The sequence below is a fragment of the Cetorhinus maximus genome, chromosome 26, assembly GCF_964194155.1.
Source record: "Cetorhinus maximus chromosome 26, sCetMax3.hap1.1, whole genome shotgun sequence".
NCBI lineage: Eukaryota > Metazoa > Chordata > Chondrichthyes > Lamniformes > Cetorhinidae > Cetorhinus > Cetorhinus maximus.
In genome coordinates, this window is record NC_135904.1 from 11,923,330 (window position 1) to 11,945,207 (window position 21,878).

Here is a 21,878-nt window from a genome sequence, read left to right on the forward strand (position 1 = left end):
TAATAAAAGCCAGAGCAAGGATTTTCAAGACCAAGTAGTGGGATGGGAAGAAGCTCTGTCATAATTATTAGAGTTCCTCAAGGTGCCATTAATGCCACAAACTATCAACAGAATGGCCTAATTGGGGGAGCCTTTTGAGTGAGTCAAATCATCCAGGTGTAGCAGCACCTTGTGATTCACTTGGTAGGTGTGAGTCTTAGAGGTTCCAAGTGCCCTGGTTTGTACTGTTTTGGATAGCCTCACAAAAGGTATCCATAGGAGCCTAATGGAGCTGGCATCAGTGTCCCTGGACAGGGAGGGAGGGAGGGGATAGGACCTACTTCTGTTCTTGCTCGATTGCCACCCAGTGACTACTGCTGGAAAACCCCTTTGTGTGAACGTTGGCCGAAGTCAAAATCTGGCTCGGCTGTGATTGCATGTTGAGCAGCCTGCTAACACTCACTGCTTAGGCTTACCATGTGGATGACAAGTAGTGTACAGTAGCAAGTATCTGAGGAACCAATCCCCATCAGGAGAACAGCTGGAGAAGAAATCATTGAACATTGGGGAAGGGAATCTGGACAATTGAAATTTTAATTTTATCTAGATGTTGTGTTGCTGCACTCAGCAGCAGTCAGGGTTCTATAACACTATTTAAGTTAGTCCGAGAAGGAGAAAGGAATAGAAGGATATGCTGATAGAGTGGGAGGAGGCTCTTGTGGAACATAAACAATTGCATAGACCTGTTTGGCTAAATGGCCTTTTCTTTACTATAAATACAATGTAAGTGGGCTCCAGGACTCAAAATGATTCTGGCCTCCAATTAGCATCACTTGACATTAATCTTTATACTTTGCTCACAGTTATTTTACATTAATGTTGCTGCTGATATAAATGATCCAGTTTGTAGACTGTGAAATTAAACATTCCTTTTAATTGTTTGAAATTTTCCCCAGCGCTTCAGGGTGCCCATCGAGTTCAGAAACTGCTTTCTCCAGGAATATCTAGGTTTGGAATGAGGGAGACTGGATTATAAAGCACAACAGTTAGAATTCACCCACTACTCCCTCCTCCCTCCCCCCAAAAAAAACCCTGATCAGTTTCCAAATTAAGCAACCCAAAAATATGTTTGAAAATAAAGTCCTTTCTCCAATTCTCTTCCATAATTCACATGTAACAATGGAGAATATAAATCCTCAGAGTCTTTCAACAACTATGTCGACACATGTAGCATGACAGGCTCCTCTCGGGTTGCTGCTTATGGTTTGAGTGTTAGTGCAGACTGGCAGGTTTAAAAAGATTAACCAAAATGTAACAGAACTCATGTCATGGGACCTCAGTAACTAAGTGGAGTCAGTGACAGATCTCTCTGTTATAATTATTTTGGGAAGCAACAGATGGAGAAATAATGAACATGGAAAGTGGACTGTTCGATTAAAGATCATGACAATGAAATAGCTTTTCACAGGCAAGTCAAATCAACAAACATTGATTTTGCCCTTCATCTCTTCTCTGACTTTAGAAGTCTCCGTCAACACACAGATGGCCAGGTACTTGCCCTGGGCTTAGGCTTTCCCTTCAAGCAGTGTATAAAGACAGAGGTAAAATTTGAATTGGATCCTTTCATATAACTCTGCATTGCCTTATCAGTAATGTCTGACACCTGGACAAATGCTTTCCCATTTTGGTTAGAGATTAAATGGGATGCATGGCAACCAAAGGGTTCTTTTCCAAATGTTGAGATCACACAATCAGGATCAACAGTTGCAATCCTTCAGTGTTGCCTCATAATATTTTATTCTTTCAAATGCTGTTTAATGATTGAATAGTAATGAAACATTAAACGCTCCTTATCAATTTGCACTGTAATGCCCGCTTCCACTTATTTTACCTGCTTCATGCTGCAAGTATTTCTGAGAAGCCTCATGCTCCGAGTGACGTTCCCAACGTAAAACTGAACAATCAGAAATTACTCAATTCATATGAATGTAGGAAAGGAAGTTTTTTTTGAAATGATTGGCAAAACATTAAAGTTTGTAGCATATGTAGAGAGAAAGAGGCCTATTGGAGGCCATCTTTATACTGCCAGACCTTGCAAACAGCAGGATGTGAGCAAGAGTCTTTTCCCGTGTGGACAGCAAGCGTTCAGTCATCGGGCTCTATAACACACTGTTCCACAATCTCCCGTAAATTTGGATTCTCCATTGCTGCTGCCACTCGCTCCTTGTCATTGATCTGCTTGTTAACTAAAAAAGGGAAAAGGCAGCCTTAATAATGTATAATGCAACATTGCACAAGAATGGTTTGTAGCAAATTTATTTATTTGCTAAAGGGTGGTGGCGGGGGGGCGGTGTGTGTGTTTGTGTGTGCGCACGCGCGTGGATATCCCAGAGTTACACCTGCTCTCCAGTAGGGCATTGGATTGGTTGGGGAATTGACGTTAAACTGTGTTGACAGCTTCTGCTTGTAAAGCCATATGAAATAAAATTTATTTGATTGGGGAAATGGTTTGATCCATCAGATGAAGAGATGCTAGTGCTGGGGAATTGACTCCACACTCAGTCTCACTAAACCATCCTAGACATTGTTTGCACATCATCAACAACATTTAAGCACTGCCAGATCAGATAGAGCACAGAGTGCGCCTAAAGTTTCCCTTTAATCTGCAACAACATGCCTCAAAGGCCTAGAGCTGTCCTGGCTCCCTGCTACACCTCTGAGATTCTTGTTTCCCACACCAGCCACTGTTGTAGACTAAAACAAAAAGTAAGTTTAGTTCTAGGCAAAAATAAACACATGGGATTGGAATACAAAAGGGAAGAGGTGATGCGGCACAGCCTGGATCAGACCCCATCTGAAGTACTCTATTCAGTTTTGGGCACTGGACGATATATTGGCCCTGGAGTAGGACTGTTTCACATGAATTATACAAGGTTTAAGAGGGTTAAATCGTGAGGGCGAATTGCATAAACATAGCTCGTGTTCCCTTGAGTATAGGAAACTGAGCAGTGATCTGATCGAGGTGTTTAAAATGTTAAATGGATTTGATAGCATAGATAGAGGGAAACTATTTCCTCCTAGTGGGGAAATTAAGAGCAAGGGAACATAGGCCAGCATCTTCCGGTCGGCAAGATGGACATGTGCTCGACGTCACCCTGCATCACTTAGATTGTCAGTTCAGTGGGTACGCATCCGACTCAGATGTGCGCCCGCCAACCTGTCAACGGCCTATTAAGGCCATTAAAAAACCAATTGGACTCATTAATGGACCTGCCCGTCCAACCTTAAGGTCGGCGGGCAGGCCGGGAGCCCAGGCGGGCTTGCCAAAAAACATGAAACCCTCCTCGACGGGCGGGATGAGGTTCCATGAGTGATTTAAAAAACGCAGAATATTTTACAATAAAAGTTATGGACATGTCCCAGTTCATGTGACAGCGTCACATGAGGCGATATGGCAGGGAAATTTATTTCTAACCTTTATTGAAAGTTTCAAATCGGTGCAGATCTCCCTGAGGCAGCACTTTGCCTCTGGGAGATCTGTGCGCTCTTTCGTGTGCATGCTCGAAAGAGTGCACTCCTGGCTGAGGGAATCCCCCCCCCCCACCAACTGCCCGCACAGGGAGCACATAACGCTTCCTGGCACACGTCACGCTGGGCAGGCCTTAATCGGCCCGCCCACGTAAAATGGCGGCGTGCCCCCAATTGGGGGCGCCGATCGGAAGCACGCCCACTTGCACCCACTCCCACACTCTCCCCACCGACGGGGGGAAAATGTTGCCCATGATCTTAAAATTAGAGGCAAGTCATTTAGGAGGGTTATCACAAAGTACTTTTTCACTTTAAGGACAGTAGAAATCTGAAACACTCTTCCCCCAAAAATCAGTGAATGCTGGGGGCAATTAAAGATAAGAGTGAGAGCATCCAGGGCTACGGAGCCAAGGAAAGTAAATGGAGTTGAGGTACAAATTATTCAATTGGGTCTAACTGAATGGTTGAGCAGGTCTGAGGAGCCACATGGCCATGTCCTGTTCCTAAAATGCAAAGCCTTATTATTGGCCATATTCATTTAAAAATATTTGAGGATAGAGGAACTGTGCCATAATTGGCGGATACTCAACATGACCACACTTTCTGCAAATTTTTTTAATTATTCATTTTGCAGGATGTAGGCATCACTGGCTAGGCCAGCATTTATTGCCTATGTCTAATTGCCCTTGAGAAGGTGGCGGTGAGCTGCCTTCTTGAACCGCTGCAGTCCCTGCGGTATAGGTACACCCACAGTGCTGTTAGGGAGAGAGTTCCAGGGTTTTAACCCAGCGACAGTGAAGGACGCAAGATTCGGAGCTGAATTTCTATATTGCAAACATTTCAGTCTACTTGGTTTGGTTTTTCAATTAATTTATCAAGCATTTAAATGTGTAAGTCTTTGGGAAACACTCAGATAAAAAGGGGAATTGAAACATGAGTGAGGAAGGCATTGTGTAGCAAGAAAAACGTTGACTATTATATTGGCATTTATATACAGAATTTAATTAAAACATACTTACTATCTTCTTCAGTAGAATGTGACCCTTCAGAGATGTAGATTTCCAACTGTAAAGTCACAAATGTTAAATTTAAATTATTTATCAATTTCTTGAGATGGTGACAATTTATTTTTCCAAAAAAGGGACAATATCTATAGGGGTAAGTGTTTGAGAAACTAAAATCATGTGGCCTAACTCTGCCAATGATGGAAGCTATCACCAGAGGCCATCACATTGCAGCCATTGGCTAGAGTCTATGGTAACTTGGCCAGTATCAATTATGAAGGATCCAACTGCCAAAGATTTCCCTACAAAAAGATCTATCTGCAAAAAAAAAACAAACCGGATAGCTTATTTGTCAGTTTCTTTGTTGGCAATGAACTGATTTTGTGCCATATCACAGTGTCGGGAAAAAAAATACACATCATATATTGGCTGCTGTGCAACAAGGGCTACACTTTGAGAGTGTTCCACTGGCTTTGGGATGTCCCAAAGTCATGAAGGGTGGCATATAAATGCAGACCATTTTATTTTCGCTTGAGCAGAGAAGGCTAAGGTTAGATTTAATACATATTCTTAAAATGATGAATAGTTTTGATGGGGTGAATAGGTTTCCCTCTGGGTGGCAATTCAGTAATGAGGCATCATCAATCGAGTAATTGGCACTAAAAGAGAGAGTGAGAAATTGTTGGCTGAACTAAAGCAGGAGAAAGACTGCATGAAGATTGAGCCACTGTCACAGGTTCTCAGCTGGAATGATTTGATTATTTTGTCCAAATATTTAGGGACTTGCCTCAGATTATGGCAGTGTAACTTAAAACAAATTCAGGAGGGTCAAGCATCATCCACTCCAGTTCTTTACATCGAAGGTAAACCTTCCTACTTCCTTTTAAATTGAAAGAGCGAGCTTACAATTCTGAGAAGATTAGTGGCAGGTCAAAAGATTGGACAGAATTTAAAAACCAGCAAAGAATGACTGAGAAATGAATAGGGAGGGAATTAAAGTATGAAAGAAAGCTAGCAAGAAATATAAAAAACAGCTAGTAAGAGTTTCTACAAATGTATAAAAAGGAAAAGAGTAATTAAAGTGAGCATTGGTCCTCTAGAAAATGAGTCTGGGGAATTAATAATGGGAAATAAGGAAATGCTGAACAGATATTTTGTGTCTGTCTTCACTGTAGAGGACACAAATAACATCCCAGAAATACTTGTAGATCAAGAGATGAAAGGGAGGGAGGAACTTAAAACGATTACAATCACCAGGGAAATGTAATGAGAAAACTATTACAACTAAAGGTTGACAAGTCACTAGGAACTGATGGATTTCTTCCTAGGGTCCTAAAAGAAGTGGATGTGAAGATAACAGATCCATTGGTTTTAATTTTCCATATTTCCTCGATTCTGGAAAGGTCCCATCATATTGGAAAATAGCAAATGTAACTCAGCTACTCAAGAAAGGAAGGAGATAGAAGGCAGGTAACTACAGGACAGTTAGTCTAACATCAGTCATACAGAAAATGCTAGAATCTATTATTAAGGAGGTTATAGCATGGCACTTAAAAAAATCTTAATGCAATTAGGCAGAGTCAACATGGTTTTGTGAAAGGGAAATCACGTTTGACTAATTTACTAGAGTTATTTGAGGGGAGGCAGTGGTGAAGTAATATTGTCATTGGACTAGTAATCCAGGGTTATGCCCTGTCGACCTGGGTTCGAATCCCACCACGGCAGGTGGTGAAATTTGAATTCAATAAAAATCATAAAAAGCCACCACTAATTCCCTTTCCCTTTAGGGTAGGGGATCTACCATCCTTACCATGTCTGTCCTACAAGTGACTCCAGATGTGACTCAAATGCCCTCTAAAATGGCCTAGCATGCCACTCAGTCTAAAAGGAATGGGACCAGACGGACTACCCAGCATCGACCTAGGCACTGGAAACGACAATGGCAAACTCAGCCCTGGCAACCCAGCAAAGTGGATCTAGTGCCAAAATTGGGAGAGTTGTCTCACAGACTACCATTTACCATCTAGAAGGACAAGGGGAGCAGGAGCAGACACATGGGAACACCACTCGCCATCCTGACTTGGAAATATATAGCCATGCCTTCAGTATCACTGGGTCAAAATCCTGGAACTCCCTCCCTAACAACACTATGGGTGTAGCTACACCACATGGACTGCAGCAGTTCAAGAAGGCAGCTCACCACTACCTTTTCAAGGGCAATTAGGGATGGGCCTAGCCAGTGATACCCATAACGCATAAAAAAGTAACAAATAATTTGGATAAAGGGGAACCTGTAGATGTGGTGTACTTGGATTTCCAAAAGGCATTTGAGAAAGTGCCACATCAAAGGATACTATGCAAAGTAAGAGATCATGGTGTAGGGTGTAACATATTAGACAGAGGATTGGTTGGCTAACAGGAAGTAGTGAGTAGGGATAAATGGATCGCTTTTGTGTTCACAAGCTTGTAATCAGTGGAGTACCACAAGGGTCAGTGCTGGAGCCTCAACTATTTGCAATCTATATAAATGACTTGGATGAAAGGACCAAATGTATGGTTGTTAAATTTTTGGATAAAACAAAGATAGATAGGAAAGTAAATTGTGAGGACAAAGAGGTTACAAAGGGGTATAGCTAGGTTAAGTGAGTGGGCAAAAAATTGGCAGTTGGAGTATACTGTGGGAAAATGTGAACTCGTTTCCTTACTTGAGAAAGGAAAATTAAGCATTAGAAGCAGTTCAGAGAAGGTTCACTCGACTGATTCCTGGAAGGAGGGGGTTGTCTTATGAGGAAAAGTTGGACTGACTGGGCCTGTATCCATTGGCGTTTAGAAGATTGAGAGGTGATCTTATTGAAACATATAAGATCCTGAGGAGAATTAACAAGGTGGAAGTTGAGAGATGCTTCCCCTTGTGGGAGAGACTAGAACTAGGGTAGAACTAGGGGACACAGTTTAAAAATAAGGGGTCTCCCATTTAAGATGGAGACAAGGAGATTTTTTTTCTCTTAGAGGGTTGTTGGTCCGTGGAATTCTCTTCCCCAGTGAGCTGTGGAAGCAGGGTTATTGAATATTTTTAAGGCTGAGTTAGATAGATTCTTTATAGACAAGGGAGTCAAGGGTTATTGGCAGGGGAGGGGGCAGTGACAGTTTGTAGAGTTGAGGCCACAATGAGATCAGCTATGATCTTATCAAGTGGAAGAGCAGGTTTGAGGGGCTGAATGGCCTATTTCTGCTCCTAATTTACATGTACGTATGGTCAGGTAGATCAGGAAACTTGTACAGTGCACAATAGACAACCAAAAATTTTATTTTAGCTTGAACACTGATAAGAGAATTGCAACAAGGAGGTCTTGTGGTACAGTGGAAGCATCCCTACCTCTGGGCCAGAAGCTCTGGGTTCAGGTTGTACTTCAGGACTTGATGGCCATTGAAGGTGCATTCATTATGTGGCCAAACAGGTTGATTATCAGCCTGTAAATCCATCCAATATGCCTGATGGCAGGCGATAAGAGGAGAGTTTCCTGGTCAGCCATACTGCAGAAGGCAACGACAAACCACTGCAGTACTTTGTCAAGCATAATCATGGAACAATCCAATAGAAGTCCATTTTTGCCAATGCCCTCTCGGGCCTGGTACTTGAAGGAAGAGGATAAGGAATTGTACAAAGCATTTACTGATAAATTTACAATCAAGCTAATGACTTGTCTCCTGAGAACTAGACTGCCAAAAACAAAATATTATAAGTCAAGTTAAGATGTTGCTGCAAAGGCTCATATGGAATACTTAGTTACTGAAATACAAGAGCTTGTAATGATGAAGTGAAAGTTATTAGGGATCAGTTCAAAAACATGTTGACAAAATGGAAACTTAGTGACAGTGAAAGAGCTTCATCCAGTTTCACTCACAAAGGGACGTGCTCCAGGTTAGAATGGGGTAAATTCAAGTTGGTGAGTTTGAAAACACAGCATTGCCAATTGGCTCAATCATTTACCTTCGAAAAGAGCCTTGACGGGAGGATTGAGGCAAGACACAGATCAGCCATGAACTCACTGAATGGTGGAACTGAATGACCTCTTCTTGTCCCTATGTATATCTAATAGAGCACAGCCGAGCTCAGATGAGAATGCACTCAAACATTGCGTTGAACTCATCAAGATCTAGAACTCAATCTCTTCCAGAATTTCAAAACTTAACTCGGACCTTTCCTTTTTCTTACAAACTTAGGTCTTCAATATAACATTTGGCATCACCTTCCCTTCTCAATTACTCTACTTGTGTGTAGAGTAATTGAGAAGGGAAGGTGATGCCAAATGTTATATTGAAACATTGTTATGAACATTGGTCTATAACTTGGATTTTATTGTTGATCCCTAACTGCCTTTGAGATGGTGCTGAGCTGCCTTTTTGAGTCGCTGCAGTCGATCAGGTGTAGGTACCCGCACCGCACTGTTAGGGAGGGAGTACCAGGTTTTGACCCAGTGACAGGGAAGGAATGGTGATGCAGTTCCAAGTCAGGATGGTGCATATTGGAGGGGAACTTGCAGGTGGTGGTTCCCATGTTCTTTTGCCCATGTCCGTCTAAGGGTGGAAGGTTCCTCAATGACAAGATGCTGTAGCAATGTTCTTCATCACATACGTACTGTTGAAGCCAGGCCCAGTGTTTTTTTTTTTGGAAAGCTATGGGGAATACATTAAGCAACACCCTATCATCAAAATAAAATGTCAAGATCCAGCTCAATAGAAAGTGGATGGATGAAGCAACACATCACTTTTTCTTACCTTATGTTTGAATGGTAAGCATCTTTGCAACTTGACTCGTAGACAGAGACCTACAAATATGTAGAAAAAAAATTGAAAACTTTTGCATAAAATATGTTATCGCCAATACCTTTCACAGCCATTTACTTTCCTATTCCCTACCAATTCTCTTCCATTCTATTTTGAAGACATTGACTCCTTGCTGAGGTACAGCTTCACGGGCACTAGTTGATCTCTGCCCTTTGTTGGCAGGCTCTTTGGGAACATCAGACAAAGCCTGATCTTATCCTCACCTGAAGATCAGACATGCCCTTTCAGAGTGATAGTGATCAACAGTGGAAACCCTGCTTGATTTTCCCTCTCCCTAACTCAGCTTGTCTGAAGCCAGCTGTGCTGCCCAACTCAACACAGACCAAGAATTGAACCATAACCACCATTTGGCTCAGCTAACCCTTGGTAGGTCCACTGTGCCACCAGGGAGATGCCATTATTGCCTTTGGTAATTTTTCAACATACAATCCCTTTCGTGAGAGTTCCCTCATCCAGAGGTTTAAGTACATGGTCCAGGCTGGCATTCACCGTGCAGTACTGAAGGTGTGCTGAATAGTCAGAGGTGCTGTCTTTCAGATGTAACATTAAATTGAGGCCCCAGCTGCCCTCTCAGGTGGATGTAAAAGAACCCACAATATTTATCTGTAAACAAACATCACTTAAACAACTTATCTGGCCATTTATTCCACTGACAAATCATTAACTTGATTGTAAGTTTATCAATAAATGCTAATACTCCTGTATGCAAAATTGGCTGTCACGTTTCCTGAATTACAATAACAATTGTACTTGTAAACTACTCCATTATCTGTAAAGACCCTTAGAGCATCCTGTGGTTGTGAAAAGTGCTAAATAAATACAAGTTCTTTCCACATTACTATGGACAGGAAGTAGGGATCACTGCATTGAGCCCTGCCCTTGAAGCATAAGCAGGACCTTTAAGGAAACAAATTCATTTTAGAACAATACCCATCAAGCTGAAGGGCATCAGTGCTGAGAAATGTGAATGTTTCTCTAATTTTCTGCACCAGTGTTACTATCAAGCGCTTAAAGCTGCAGACAAAGGGAGTTAGGGCTTTAAAAAATACTGTAGCCCGAATTCTCCATCCTATGCTCCCAGCTGAGAGTACAGTTCCTCCTACTGTGTCCCATTAATACACCCCAATCCTTATCCACAGAAGAGCACCTGTGAATATAAGGCTATAACTTGTCATTTCCCAGTTTAGTGAGACTGATGTTTTAGGATCAGTTATGCCGTTGGCTTGAGCCTAAAACAGAATAAGCAAAGACTCCCCAAACCCATTTTACGTTGGACCCATACATCCTAACAGTGCAGAGACTTTCAGCCTCTAAATCTGCATTGAACCCAAGCTAAGCCCCAGAGATCAAAGTGCAGCTTTTTAAACCACTGTCAAACAATCTTCCTTCACCCTCATTGCTTTTTAAAAAAGATTTCACTAAATAAGAGTAGACTAGGTTAGGACTCTCCCATGTCCAATTTTTTCCCATGCCTTGTGCAACAAGTAATTAGTTTTGTCAATAGATTATTTAAAGAAGAAAAAAGCTCCAATGGTCAACTGTGAGAAAATGCTTTCAACTCCTGACAAGAAACTTGATTCAATGCCCTTTGACCTTCGACCCTTTAACCCTCAAATATAATTACTTTTAAATGTTTAGCATAGGTCACAACCTGCTGCAAGGACGAAACAGGAAGCACAATGCCCAGGAACTAGACTCCCATTTTGTTTATTGAAGAATGACAGCTCTGAGCACCGAGTCATTGGGAGGTTAATTCTATTTGAAGGTCAGAAACCTGTAAAAATAATACAACAGCTGTGGGAGACTCTCATCTCCCTCTCAAAACTCAGCAACAATGGCGTGGTGTTAATACTGCAAAGCACTTAAATAGCGTCCATCTTGTTCTTATTTCAGGGCTGAAGAGAACACTGTTATCAAGCCAAGCTTTGCAGGAATTTCAGTACAGGTCAGCACGTAACCTTGGTGACAGCAGGAAGTTTGCAAGGGAATGGGGGGGTGGGGGGAAGAGGAAGATTAAAAGGCGGCCCTGACATTAGGACTCAAAACATTGTTATTGTGAGCAGACATTCACATTGGTCTCTGATTACAGTAGAAGTGTCTCTTATTCATCAGGCTGCCCAACTGCTCAGAAAGAACCAGGCAGCCATCACTGGGACACTTCACTTGTTTCCAATTTGAGATTAAATCCACCATTTTTTCTATAATATCCTTGTGACACAGGGTATTCTCTAACTCTTCCTTTCCCTTATTGTGAACTGGGCGTAGTACATTAGAGGGGCTGTAGAGAGTTTGTTGTATTTGGAAGAGTGACAGACTGGTAACATCGCACACCAAGACAGATAAATGACAAATGCAAACTTGCTATCAGGAAATGTACAAAAGGCATATGTGCGAAAATGGTGTTGAGCTCTGATAAGCATGGAGTGGCAGAACAAAGGGAACTTTTACTATGTGACCCCTCCCCATCAGAGCCTTAAACTGCATTATTCAAGTAGAGAGGCACAGCAGATAGATTTGTTTATAAAACTACAGCCTCTGATGAGTACCATGTCTTGTTCCAGATAAGTTTTCGAGTGGGAGATTCTGTATTCCTTCTCCCCTTTCCTCATCCCTTCAATGTAATTCAGAAAAGATAAATGGTAGAGGCTGGACAAGGTTCAGGTTGCTCTAAGAATAGGCAATAGGAAATACCCAAAAGCAGTTGATTGCAACACCTCTCCCTCCCATAGTCACAGTAAGGGGTTGTGGTGGAAGAATTAATCCAGGCTGGTCTTTTGGTTCAAGCTGGTTTATTTTTCAAGACAACTCCTCAGTGCTACTGACTTCCACACAACGTGTTCCAGCTGAATGTTTTAATTCTATTTAGATGGGATAATCAATGCCCATCACCTGTTTAACTAGCAATTGTCTTTAACAAGGTGATTGCCATGCAGTATGATTATTTATAAAAACAAAAAGCTAAAAGCTACTGCGGATGTTGGAAATCCAAAACAAAAACAGAATTACCTGGAAAAACTCAGCAAGTCTGGCAGCATCGGCGGAGAAGAAATCAGTTAACGTTTCGAGCCTTCATGGCCCTTCGGCAGAACTGCAGCATAGTTTGACAACCCTAGGTCAAGAATTAATTATAATGCCCATTGCCTTATTACACTTCTGGTACCCAAATGCATCTGCCATAATTAAGCGATAGTCTGTAGCCTTTGAGACAGAAGGCCGTGGGTTCAAGTCTCACTCCAGAGGTTTGAGCACAAAATCCAGGCAGACACTCCTAGTGCTGCACTGTTGGAGGTGCTGTGTTTTGGATGAGATGCTAAACAGAGGCCCCAGCTGCTGTGAGAGGCCGCATGGCACTATTTTGAAGAGAAGGGTAGTTCTCCAGTGTTCTGGACCCAATATTTATCTCTCAACCAACATCAATAAAACAGATTATCTTGTCATTATCACATCGCTGTTTGTGGGAGCTTGCTGTGTGCAAATTGGATGCTGTGTTTCCTGCATTACAATGGTGATTGGGCTTCAAAAGTACTTTATTTGCTGTAAGTACTTTTTGACATCCTAAGGGCATGCAAGGTGTTATATGAATGCAAGTTTGTTCTTTCTTCACTCACCAATCAATGTGGCTAGAGAGCAGTGAGGTACTGTTGGTTTGAAATGAATAATGATGAGATACTCATCGTCATCTAGCGATTTCACCTCGATACATTCTTCAGCTACCACCTCCAACTCTTCCAGAGAGTTGGGTTTCTCTGGGTCACGAATTGTACGAATAATATCTGACATAGGACAAAGACAACAAAAAAGTTAATAGTTTCAAAGCATTATTATCTCGATTCTCCATTACAAAACACCCATTTAAATCTCAACAGAATCCTGATTCAGATCTTTCCAAACTCCACTACTCAGCTCCCCATCGCACACCAAATTCATATTTCACCCTATCTTGTGGTCTCAGAGTAAGATCATATAACATCTTTAACATAGCACTTTGCAAGGAAGAACCAAATGAAATCACAAGTTCGTAGTTAACAGTTAGGAGGGACAGTCAAGAGCACAGTCAAAAAGACTGGTTTTGAGGGGGTTTTGAAGACGAAGAGAAATAGCAAGAGGGAGAGATTTAGAGAGGGAATTCAAGATAGTATAGCAAAATTGGCTGAAGGTTCTTCCACCAGTGGTGAAGCAAAGGGAGGGAGGGAGGCACAAGAGGTGGCAGCCAGAGGGCAAAAGCATTCAGGGAAAAACATAAGAGCTTGAAGAGGTTGGGTGCAGTGAGGCAATTGAGGAATTCAAAATGAGGCCAAGGTCTTAACTGTGTTGTCGGTAGAAGTTGTTGATGCAGAGTGATGCACTTTGGTGATACAGGAGATAACATTTTAGATAGGTTGGAGGTAGGATGGCTAGGGAAGTAGAGTCTGCAGTTAACTCAATACAACAGATCTTGGGCTGATACTTGGAAGCAGGCTGGCACAATCACTCTTTTTTTACAAACACAGTTTAAGCTTGAAAAGAAATGCTTAGAAATGTGGTGATGGAAGCTCACCACCAATGATGCAATATACGTGTCTTAGTTTTAAAAGGTAGTGAGTAGTTTTGCAAGCCTAGGCTTCCCTTTTTCTCTCCCAATTCTTTTTTTAAAATAACTTTCAAAACATTTTCTCTTTTTTTTTAATCTCCTTAAGCCAAACATTACGCCCAATCTGACAGGACAGAGAGATAAGCAACTAACGCTCTCAGCAATGTTGCCCTGTATGAAAAACCACCGCGTACAAAAGCACCTATTGCAACATGGTAGTTATGGTTGTGAATTTACAATGCAAAGATTAAGAGTTCAAATCCCATCATAGGAAATCATAAAATTCAATTCAATAGTTGTGGTGATTTATAAAATAAAAATGGCTAAGGTTCACTAATACTTCTCAGGGAAGGGAAAGCCTCATCTCCCCCGGGTCTGTCTGACTGACAACACCTGCCCCACACTATGCAGTTGACTTTTGACTCCACTCTGAAATGGTCCGGTAACTCACTCTGTTGTATAAACAATAGCAACTGGGTTGGGATAACTTCTGATCTTTGAAAATCAACATCATGCTATAGCACAACACCACCAAGACAATGCTATTTAAATTTAATAGATATGTCCACCATCTACAAAGCACAAGTCAGGAGTGTGATGGAATACCCTCCCCTTGCCTGGATGAGTGTAGCTCTCACAATATTCGAGAAGCTTGACACCATCCAGGACAAAGCAGCCCACTTGATTGGCACCATATTCACAAACATTCACTCCCTCCACAATGCACAGTATCAGCAGTGTGTACCATCTACAAGATGCACTGCAGAAACTCACCAAGGCTTCTTAGACAGCACCTACCAAACCCACGACCACTACCATCTAGAAGGACAAGGGCAGCAGATAGTTGGGAACACCACCACCTGGAGATTCCCCTCCAAGTCACTCACCGTTCGGACTTGGAAATATATCGCCGTTCCTTCACTGTCGCTGGTTCAAAATCCTGGAACTCCCTTCCTAACAGCACTGTGGGTGTACCTACATCACATGGACTGCAGCGCTTCAAGAAGGCAGCTCACCACCACCTTCTCAAGGGCAACTAGGGATGGGCAATAAATGCTGCTCCAGCCAGTGAAGCCCACATCCCGTGAATGAATTTTTAAAAAGTCAGATGTGCCAACCATCTTTAATAGCGGTCATGTAGAGTGTGTACATAATGGATTAAAAACCAATGAATGACCAGCAGAATTCTTGTTTCCCAAACAGATTAGCTTAATTTAGAAGCTGAAACATTCATTTTGGGGCTGAAGTACACTTAATTATGAGGGGAATAGATAGAGTGGACAGGATAAAATGGTTTCCCTTGATGGAGAATTCTCTAACCAGGGGACATAGATTCAAGATAAGTGACAGAAGGTGTAGGGGGGACATGAGGAAGAACTTTTTTACGCAGAGGGTAGTGGGTGTCTGGAATTCCCTGCCCAAGTTGGTGGTGGAGGCAGAAACTTTAAACTCTTTTAAAAAGTACCTAGATCTGCACCTAAAGTGCTGTAAGCTGCAGGGCTATGGGCCTGGTGCAGGAAGGTGGGATTAGAAAGGGCACCTGGGTGTCCTTGGGCTGGCATGGACAAGATGGGCCGAATGGCCTCCTTCTGTGCTGTAACTTTTCTATGGTTCTATGGTCTAATGTCTGTAAATTTTTACCCCATCTCCTGCTCTCCCCCTCCTTCCCCCTAAACCCCAACCAAATGCATGCTCCACTGACTCTAAAGCTTCACAAAGTTGGGCAGCATTTTTAGAAGCTTCTATGGCAGTTTACTCCCCCTCCCCACCCTCGCAAAGCTTCAGGGCCTTACAGAAAAAACACATCCTGTGAAAACGTACAGCCCAACAGAATCAAGGAGACACAATGATTTATTTTCTGTATTAAGTCCCTAATGCGGATGATCTCTGCAGTGAGAGTACGAGATCATCTGTCTCCTGTACCGCCACTGTTCATTAATCGTCTACACAAGTTTGAAAGGACAATTAAATTAATAGATCATACAGCACCAAGTCTGATCAACACAAATTGACACTGCAGTACTGCAAACCGTTGTGTACTTCAGGTGTGAAGTAACTGGAGGTCCATTAAGGTAATTAGCATGAGACCATCTCCAAGAGACAGTCACACAGCCCTTCATACCTTCAACCTGTGTAAGCAACATTTAAAAGATTGGGGAGACCTGGGAACTTTAAAACTCTATTTTTATTTTTTTCAATGTTAGTAAAGTTGACAGGACAGTCAGTTTTCTGATATTAAAATATAGCTAGCATTCAGTAGCAGGGAGTGGAACTACATACAGTCATCCTTACATGTCCTTACATATCTGATTACATTCCCTACTTTCCCTGTCTACAGGACAGTACAGAGCCAACAGGGTGACTCAAGTCTGCCAAACTCAAAATCAGTACAACAACAATTTTACAAGTGATACTGAGTTTAGGGCAACTTCTCTGACTGAATCCAAGACCAATGGGTTAATTTGTAACTTTTAGAGATGATAGCAAGTTATCAATAACCTGCCTGATTTGTAACTGCCCTCTGAATGGCCCAACAAGCCACTCAGTTGCAGGGATGGGCAATAAATGCTGGTCTTAGTGCCAGGCCCACATCTAATAAATGAGTAATTTTTAAGAAATCACATCATTATGGGGAACTGTTACTACACAGATATTACCTGGTATGTGAATAAAGACAGTTTGAATGGAAAGTGCATGTATACATTCACAGTAACTAAGATGTTTAAAACCATCCTCTTGGGACAACGTTTGCATTAGGCTGACAGATATAAACACTAAGTGCAGCCACAGCAGTGGTATGCAAAGGTTGTAACAGTTTTATGGGGTGCACTGAAGTTCCCTTCATTAGTTTGACCTTACTGAACTACCACAGCCACTAAGGCTCCATTGAGTTTATGCAACCTTACCATAGACTTCTAAAACTTTCTCTTCCATTTTTTTGATTTTCTCCGCATCTTCTTTATTGGATAGCCGCGAGAGAAAGAGGAACTTTGCTAGGGCGTAAGACACAAGCCCAGAGACTATTTCCATCCTTCAGCCATTACACTGCAGCAGCTCCAAAACTAATACAAGCTAAACTTCCGGGTCTGCCGGGCCACATACATCGAGCACAGAGAGAGAGAGAGTTACAATTAATTTACACTCCTAAGTGCTCCTTTTAATGTCTAAAAACAACGCAGCATATATAGTTCATTACTAATTGTTAAGGCAAGAGTTCAAACAGTAACAAACAGCTAATCACAGATAAACGTTAATAAATGTGTAAATGTAACCATTTTATTTTTGAATAATTATCAGTATGTCCAATGTATTAAATATTTAATCTCTGCACATACTTCCTGTCGCCTTCTTTCCCATTGTAAACTTCTGGACCCACATTTATCATGAAAACTGCCTGGGTAAAATTGTCACCCTGTAATTCTACCTACACCCTGGAGCTGCAAAGCCACCATTGGCAGGAGGGGGTGGGTTCACATAGGTCGTTTCCACTACAAATGCGGAGAAAGGGATTTAAGATGGTAGTATAAAAATAAGATCATCAAGCCTTGAGCAAGACGATACATCCGAAGAATACCCAACCAGAGTAGTGGTTTTGTGAAATAAACTCCCAGCAAACGTAGATTGAAATGTAGGCTCTGAAGAAGGGTCATACAGACTGGAAACGTTAACCCTGTTTTCTCTCTCCACAGATGCCGCCAGGCCTGCTGAGTTTTTGTAACATTTTCTGTTTTTGTTTCAGATTTCCAGCATCCGCAGCATTTTGCTTTTATATTATATAAATGCAGGTTGATGTTGAGAGAATTAATACCCTTTAAAAAAAGCTACATCAGTACATTTTTTTGGTTGGGGATTAGGTATAGACTAAAATTATCAAGTACTTCACAGAACGAAATAATGCACCGCCCACGACAGGGCAGAGAGTTGTTGCCAAGAATGTCTGTTTGTGTGTTGAATTGTAAGGAGAGGTGGATGGATATCTGATGTCAATATTTAGGAATCAAAGTAACTACATTCACTGTTCCTTGAGAGAAACAAAATAGGTTTGCATTTATGGAGTGCATTTCACAGTCTCAGGACGACCTGGAGCACTTCACAGCCAATGGAATACTTTTTGAAGATTAGTCACTGTTGTAATGTAGGAAACGCAGCAGTCAATTTGTGCACAGCAAGATCCCACAAACAATAACGCAATATATGGCCAAATAATCTGTTTTGGTGACGTTGGTCATTTTTTCCCTGATTATGCTTCTGGTGGAGCACCTTGGGAAATTTTACTACATTACAGGTCCTTTACAAATGCAGTTGGTAGATAAATATTGGTTAATGAGATTAACTAGATAGGCACTCTGGAGGGAGAGAGCTGGGCTTCAGTAATGTGAGAAACTAGGGTTGTTCTTTTTTGAGCAAAGAAGGTTAAGTGGAAGTTAGAGATGCCCAAAAGCATGTAAGGTTCTGATAAGTACAGAGGCACTATTTCTAGTGGCATCAGTGTTGATAACTAGAAGACACAGATATGGGAATTGGGTAAAGAACCAGAACTTGCAACGTGAGGAAAGAAATACACAGTAAGTTGCTTTTCTGGAATGCACTGACTGCAAGGATGGTGGAAGCAGATTTAATAGTAACTTCAAAAAGGAATTTGGATAAATACTTTTTTTTATTCATCCATGGGATGTAGGCTCCATTGGCTGGACCAGCATTTATTGCCCATCCCTAGTTGCCCTTGAGAAGGTGGTGGTGAGCTGCCTTCTTGAACCGCTGCAGTCCATGTGGTGTAGATACACCCACAGTGCTGTTAGGGAGGTCAGGCAAATGGGGAGTATTCCAACTCACTTCTGACTTGTGCCTTGTAGATGGTGGACAGGCTTTGGGGAGTCAGGAGGTGAGTTACTCGTCACAGGATTCCTAGCCTCTGACCTGCTCTTGTAGCCACAGTAATTATATGGCTAGTCCTGTTCAGTTTCTGGTCAATGGTAACCCCCAGGATGTTGATAGTGGGGATTCATCGCTGGTAATGACATTGAATGTCAAGGGGCGTTGGTTCGATTTTCTCTTATTGGAGATGGTCATTGCCTGGCAATTGTGTGGCATGAATGTTTTGCCACTTTTCAGCCCAAGCCTGGATATTGTCCAGGTCTTGCTGCAATTGGCCATGGATTGCTTCAGCATCTGAGGAGTTGAGAATGGTACTGAACAATGTGCAATCATCAGCCAACATCCCCACTTCTGATCTTATGGTGGAAGGTCATTGATGAAGCAGCTGAAGATGGTTGGGCCGAGGACACTACCCTGAGGAACTCCTGCAGTGATGCCCTGGAGCTGAGATGAAGAGAAATTAAATTACAAAGATTTGAAAGAAAAAAAAGTCTTGCATTTATACAGCGCTTTTCACAATCGCCAGATATCGCAAAGCAGTTTACAGCCAATGGAATACTTGTGAAATGGAGTCATTGTTGTAGTGCAGGAAATGTGACAGCCAATTTGCACAGAGCAAGCTCCCACAAACAGCAAGGAGATGGTGACCAAATAATCTGTTTTTATGATGTTAATTGAGGGACAAAAATTGGCCAGAACACCAGGAATAAATTGCCTTGCTTTTCCTCAAAATGGTACCATGGGATCTGTTACATCCATCCAAATGGGGTAAATGGGGCCTCGGTTGAATGTCTTGCCCGAAAGACGGCGCCTCTGACAGTGCAGCACTCCCCAGTAGTCAAAATGTCTAAATTTTGGTGCTCAAGCTCTGGAGTGGGACTTGAACCTGGAACCTTGAGACTCGGGAAGGTGCAGGGAAGAGGGACTAATTGGATGACTTACTCGAAGAGCCAGCACAGGTAGGAAGGATGGGCCGAATAGTCTCCTTCAGTAAGATCCTGGATGACTCCAGACCGGGATCGATTGCTTTTGTCTGACTCAGATTCATCCGCTAGTTTGCCACTCAAGCGAACATGATGAAGGAAGCCCCGCCCCTTCACAATGATTGGCCGAGTGGTGAATAACCGCCTCCTGATCAGTAAACCGATAGGCTGAGGCCGCTGGCAGTTATGTTGGCCCCGCCTTCTCAGTTTGGTAGCGGCCACTTCTCTTTCAGCTTCCGCCCGGCCCCGTGTAAACAACGAGGGGCCTGACAATGTCTATGGAGACGGGGCCGAAGGTTCTGGAAGTCTTGCTGGACGCCGCGCCGGAATGGAGACAGGCGAAGAGCCTGCGGCGGGCCAAGGCTGTGCGCTGTTGCCAGGCGCTGTGCGGCCTGGGCTCGGCCGGGGAGGGCCTGAGCTTCACTGCCCGGTGTCAGGACTCAGGCCGCTGCTGCCGGAGGAGCGTGGCCGCCCGGGCCGGCAAGTTCACCGAGTGAGTTTGGGCTGAAGCGGTTGTCGGGCGGCCCGAGGGCTGGAGCTCACCACGTGATTAAATTCCCACCACGTGATTAAATTCCAACCACGTGACCCCTGTTCTCGCTTGGCATTCTGGGATATGTAGTCCGGAACTTTGGGGGGGAGCAGCATAGCGTCTTTCAGGAGTACAGGGTGTCCCAAAGCACTTTGCGGCCAAGGAAGCACTTTTAGAGTACTGTTATAAGACTATAAGACATAGGAGCAGAAATTAGGCCATTCGGCCCATCGAGTCTGCTCCGCCATTCAATCATGGCTGATAAGTTTCTCAACCCCATTCTCCCGCATTCTCCCCGTAACCTTTGATCCCCTTACCAATCCAGAAGCTATCTATCTCGGTCTTAAATACACTCAATGACCTGGCCTCCACAGCCTTCTGTGGCAATGAATTCCATAGATTCACCCACTCTCTGGCTAAAGAAGTTTCTCCTCATCTCTGTTCTAAAAGGTCTTCCCTTTACTCTGAGGCTGTGCCCTCGGGTCCTAATCTCTCCTACTAATGGAAACATCTTCCTCACGTCCACTCTATCCAGGCCTTTCAGTATTCTGTAAGTTTCATTCGGATTCCCCCTCACCCCTTCTAAACTCCATCGAGTATAGACCCAGAGTCCTCAAATATTTCTCATATGTTAAGCCTTTCATTCCTGAGATCATTCTCGTGAACCTCCTCTGGACCCTCTATAGGAAGCAGAGCACTCAATTTGTGCACGGTAAACTCCCACAAACAGCAATCTAATAATGACTAGATAATTACAAGTCTTCCTAGGAAGCACCTTCCAAACTCATGACCTCTACCACCTAGAAGGACAAGGGCAGCAGATGTATGGGAACACCACCACCTAGAAGTTCCCCTCCAAGTCACTCACCACCCTGACTTGGAAATATATCACTGCTCCTTCACTGTTGCTGGGTCAAAATCCTGGAACTCCCTCCCTAACGGCACCCTACACCACATGCACTGCAGTGGCTCAAGATGGCAGCTCACCACCACCTTCTCATGGGCAATAAATGCTGGCCCAGCCAGTGAACCCCACAGCGTGTAAAAGAATAAAAAAAATCTGTTGTGAGGTCAAATAAAAATGCTGGAAATACTAAGATCAGGCAGCATCTGTGAAGGGAAACAGTTAATATTTAAGGATGAATGTTGCCTGACTTAGAGTATTTCCAGCATGTTTTTGATTTTCCAGCATCTGCAATATTTTGCTTTTGTACTCTCTTGTGAGCTTGGTTAAGGGGTCAATATTGGCCATGATATCAGGGATAGCTCTCCTATTCTTTGTTATAGTGCAATGGAATCTTTCATATCCACTGAGAGGCCTTGGTTTAAGGTCTCATGGAAAAAACGGCACCTCCAACAGTGCAGCACTCCCTCATTACTGCAGAGAATCATAGTGTCAACAGTGATTTTTGTGAGCTGTGAGTAGGCCATTCAGTGCCCCCAGTCTCCACCCCCCCCCCCCAATCTGTTAAATTACAGCAAGACTGATCTGTATCTACTTCATCAGCCCACCTTTGTTCTGTATCCATATTTTTCTCCCCACACAGTGTTAAGATCTG

The 21,878-nt window shown here is 42.8% G+C and overlaps 2 protein-coding genes across 6 annotated transcripts in view; one reads left to right on the forward strand and one right to left on the reverse strand.

The window, feature by feature from the left end:
* Window positions 1-1,971: 1,971 nt before the first annotated feature.
* ciao2a (cytosolic iron-sulfur assembly component 2A) lies at window positions 1,972-20,358 on the reverse strand. 3 transcript variants are annotated; one of them, XM_078530119.1, is made up of 6 exons: window positions 19,747-20,358; window positions 16,836-17,015; window positions 12,968-13,132; window positions 9,291-9,340; window positions 4,527-4,572; window positions 1,972-2,225 (listed from the first exon to the last, which is right to left on the reverse strand). In XM_078530119.1, exons 2-6 carry the CDS (start codon window positions 16,957-16,959, stop codon window positions 2,125-2,127), a joined length of 486 nt encoding a protein of 161 aa, XP_078386245.1. In that variant the 5' UTR covers window positions 16,960-17,015; window positions 19,747-20,358; the 3' UTR covers window positions 1,972-2,124. The 3 variants fall into 3 exon arrangements, with proteins under 3 accessions (XP_078386245.1, XP_078386243.1, XP_078386246.1); XM_078530117.1 differs by lacking the exon at window positions 19,747-20,358 and having other exon boundaries at window positions 16,836-17,021; XM_078530120.1 differs by lacking the exons at window positions 9,291-9,340; window positions 19,747-20,358 and having other exon boundaries at window positions 2,086-2,225; window positions 16,836-17,021.
* Window positions 20,060-21,878, forward strand: part of spg11 (SPG11 vesicle trafficking associated, spatacsin) — a 144,211-nt gene continuing 142,392 nt past the window's right edge. For all 3 annotated transcript variants that reach the window (XR_013573468.1, XM_078530107.1, XM_078530108.1), the window contains exon 1: window positions 20,060-20,280. Coding sequence is in view for 2 of the 3 variants with exons in the window: in XM_078530107.1 (XP_078386233.1) it covers window positions 20,060-20,280 (221 nt within the window). In the remaining variant the exon portion in view is untranslated. The remainder of the gene's footprint in view (window positions 20,281-21,878) is intronic.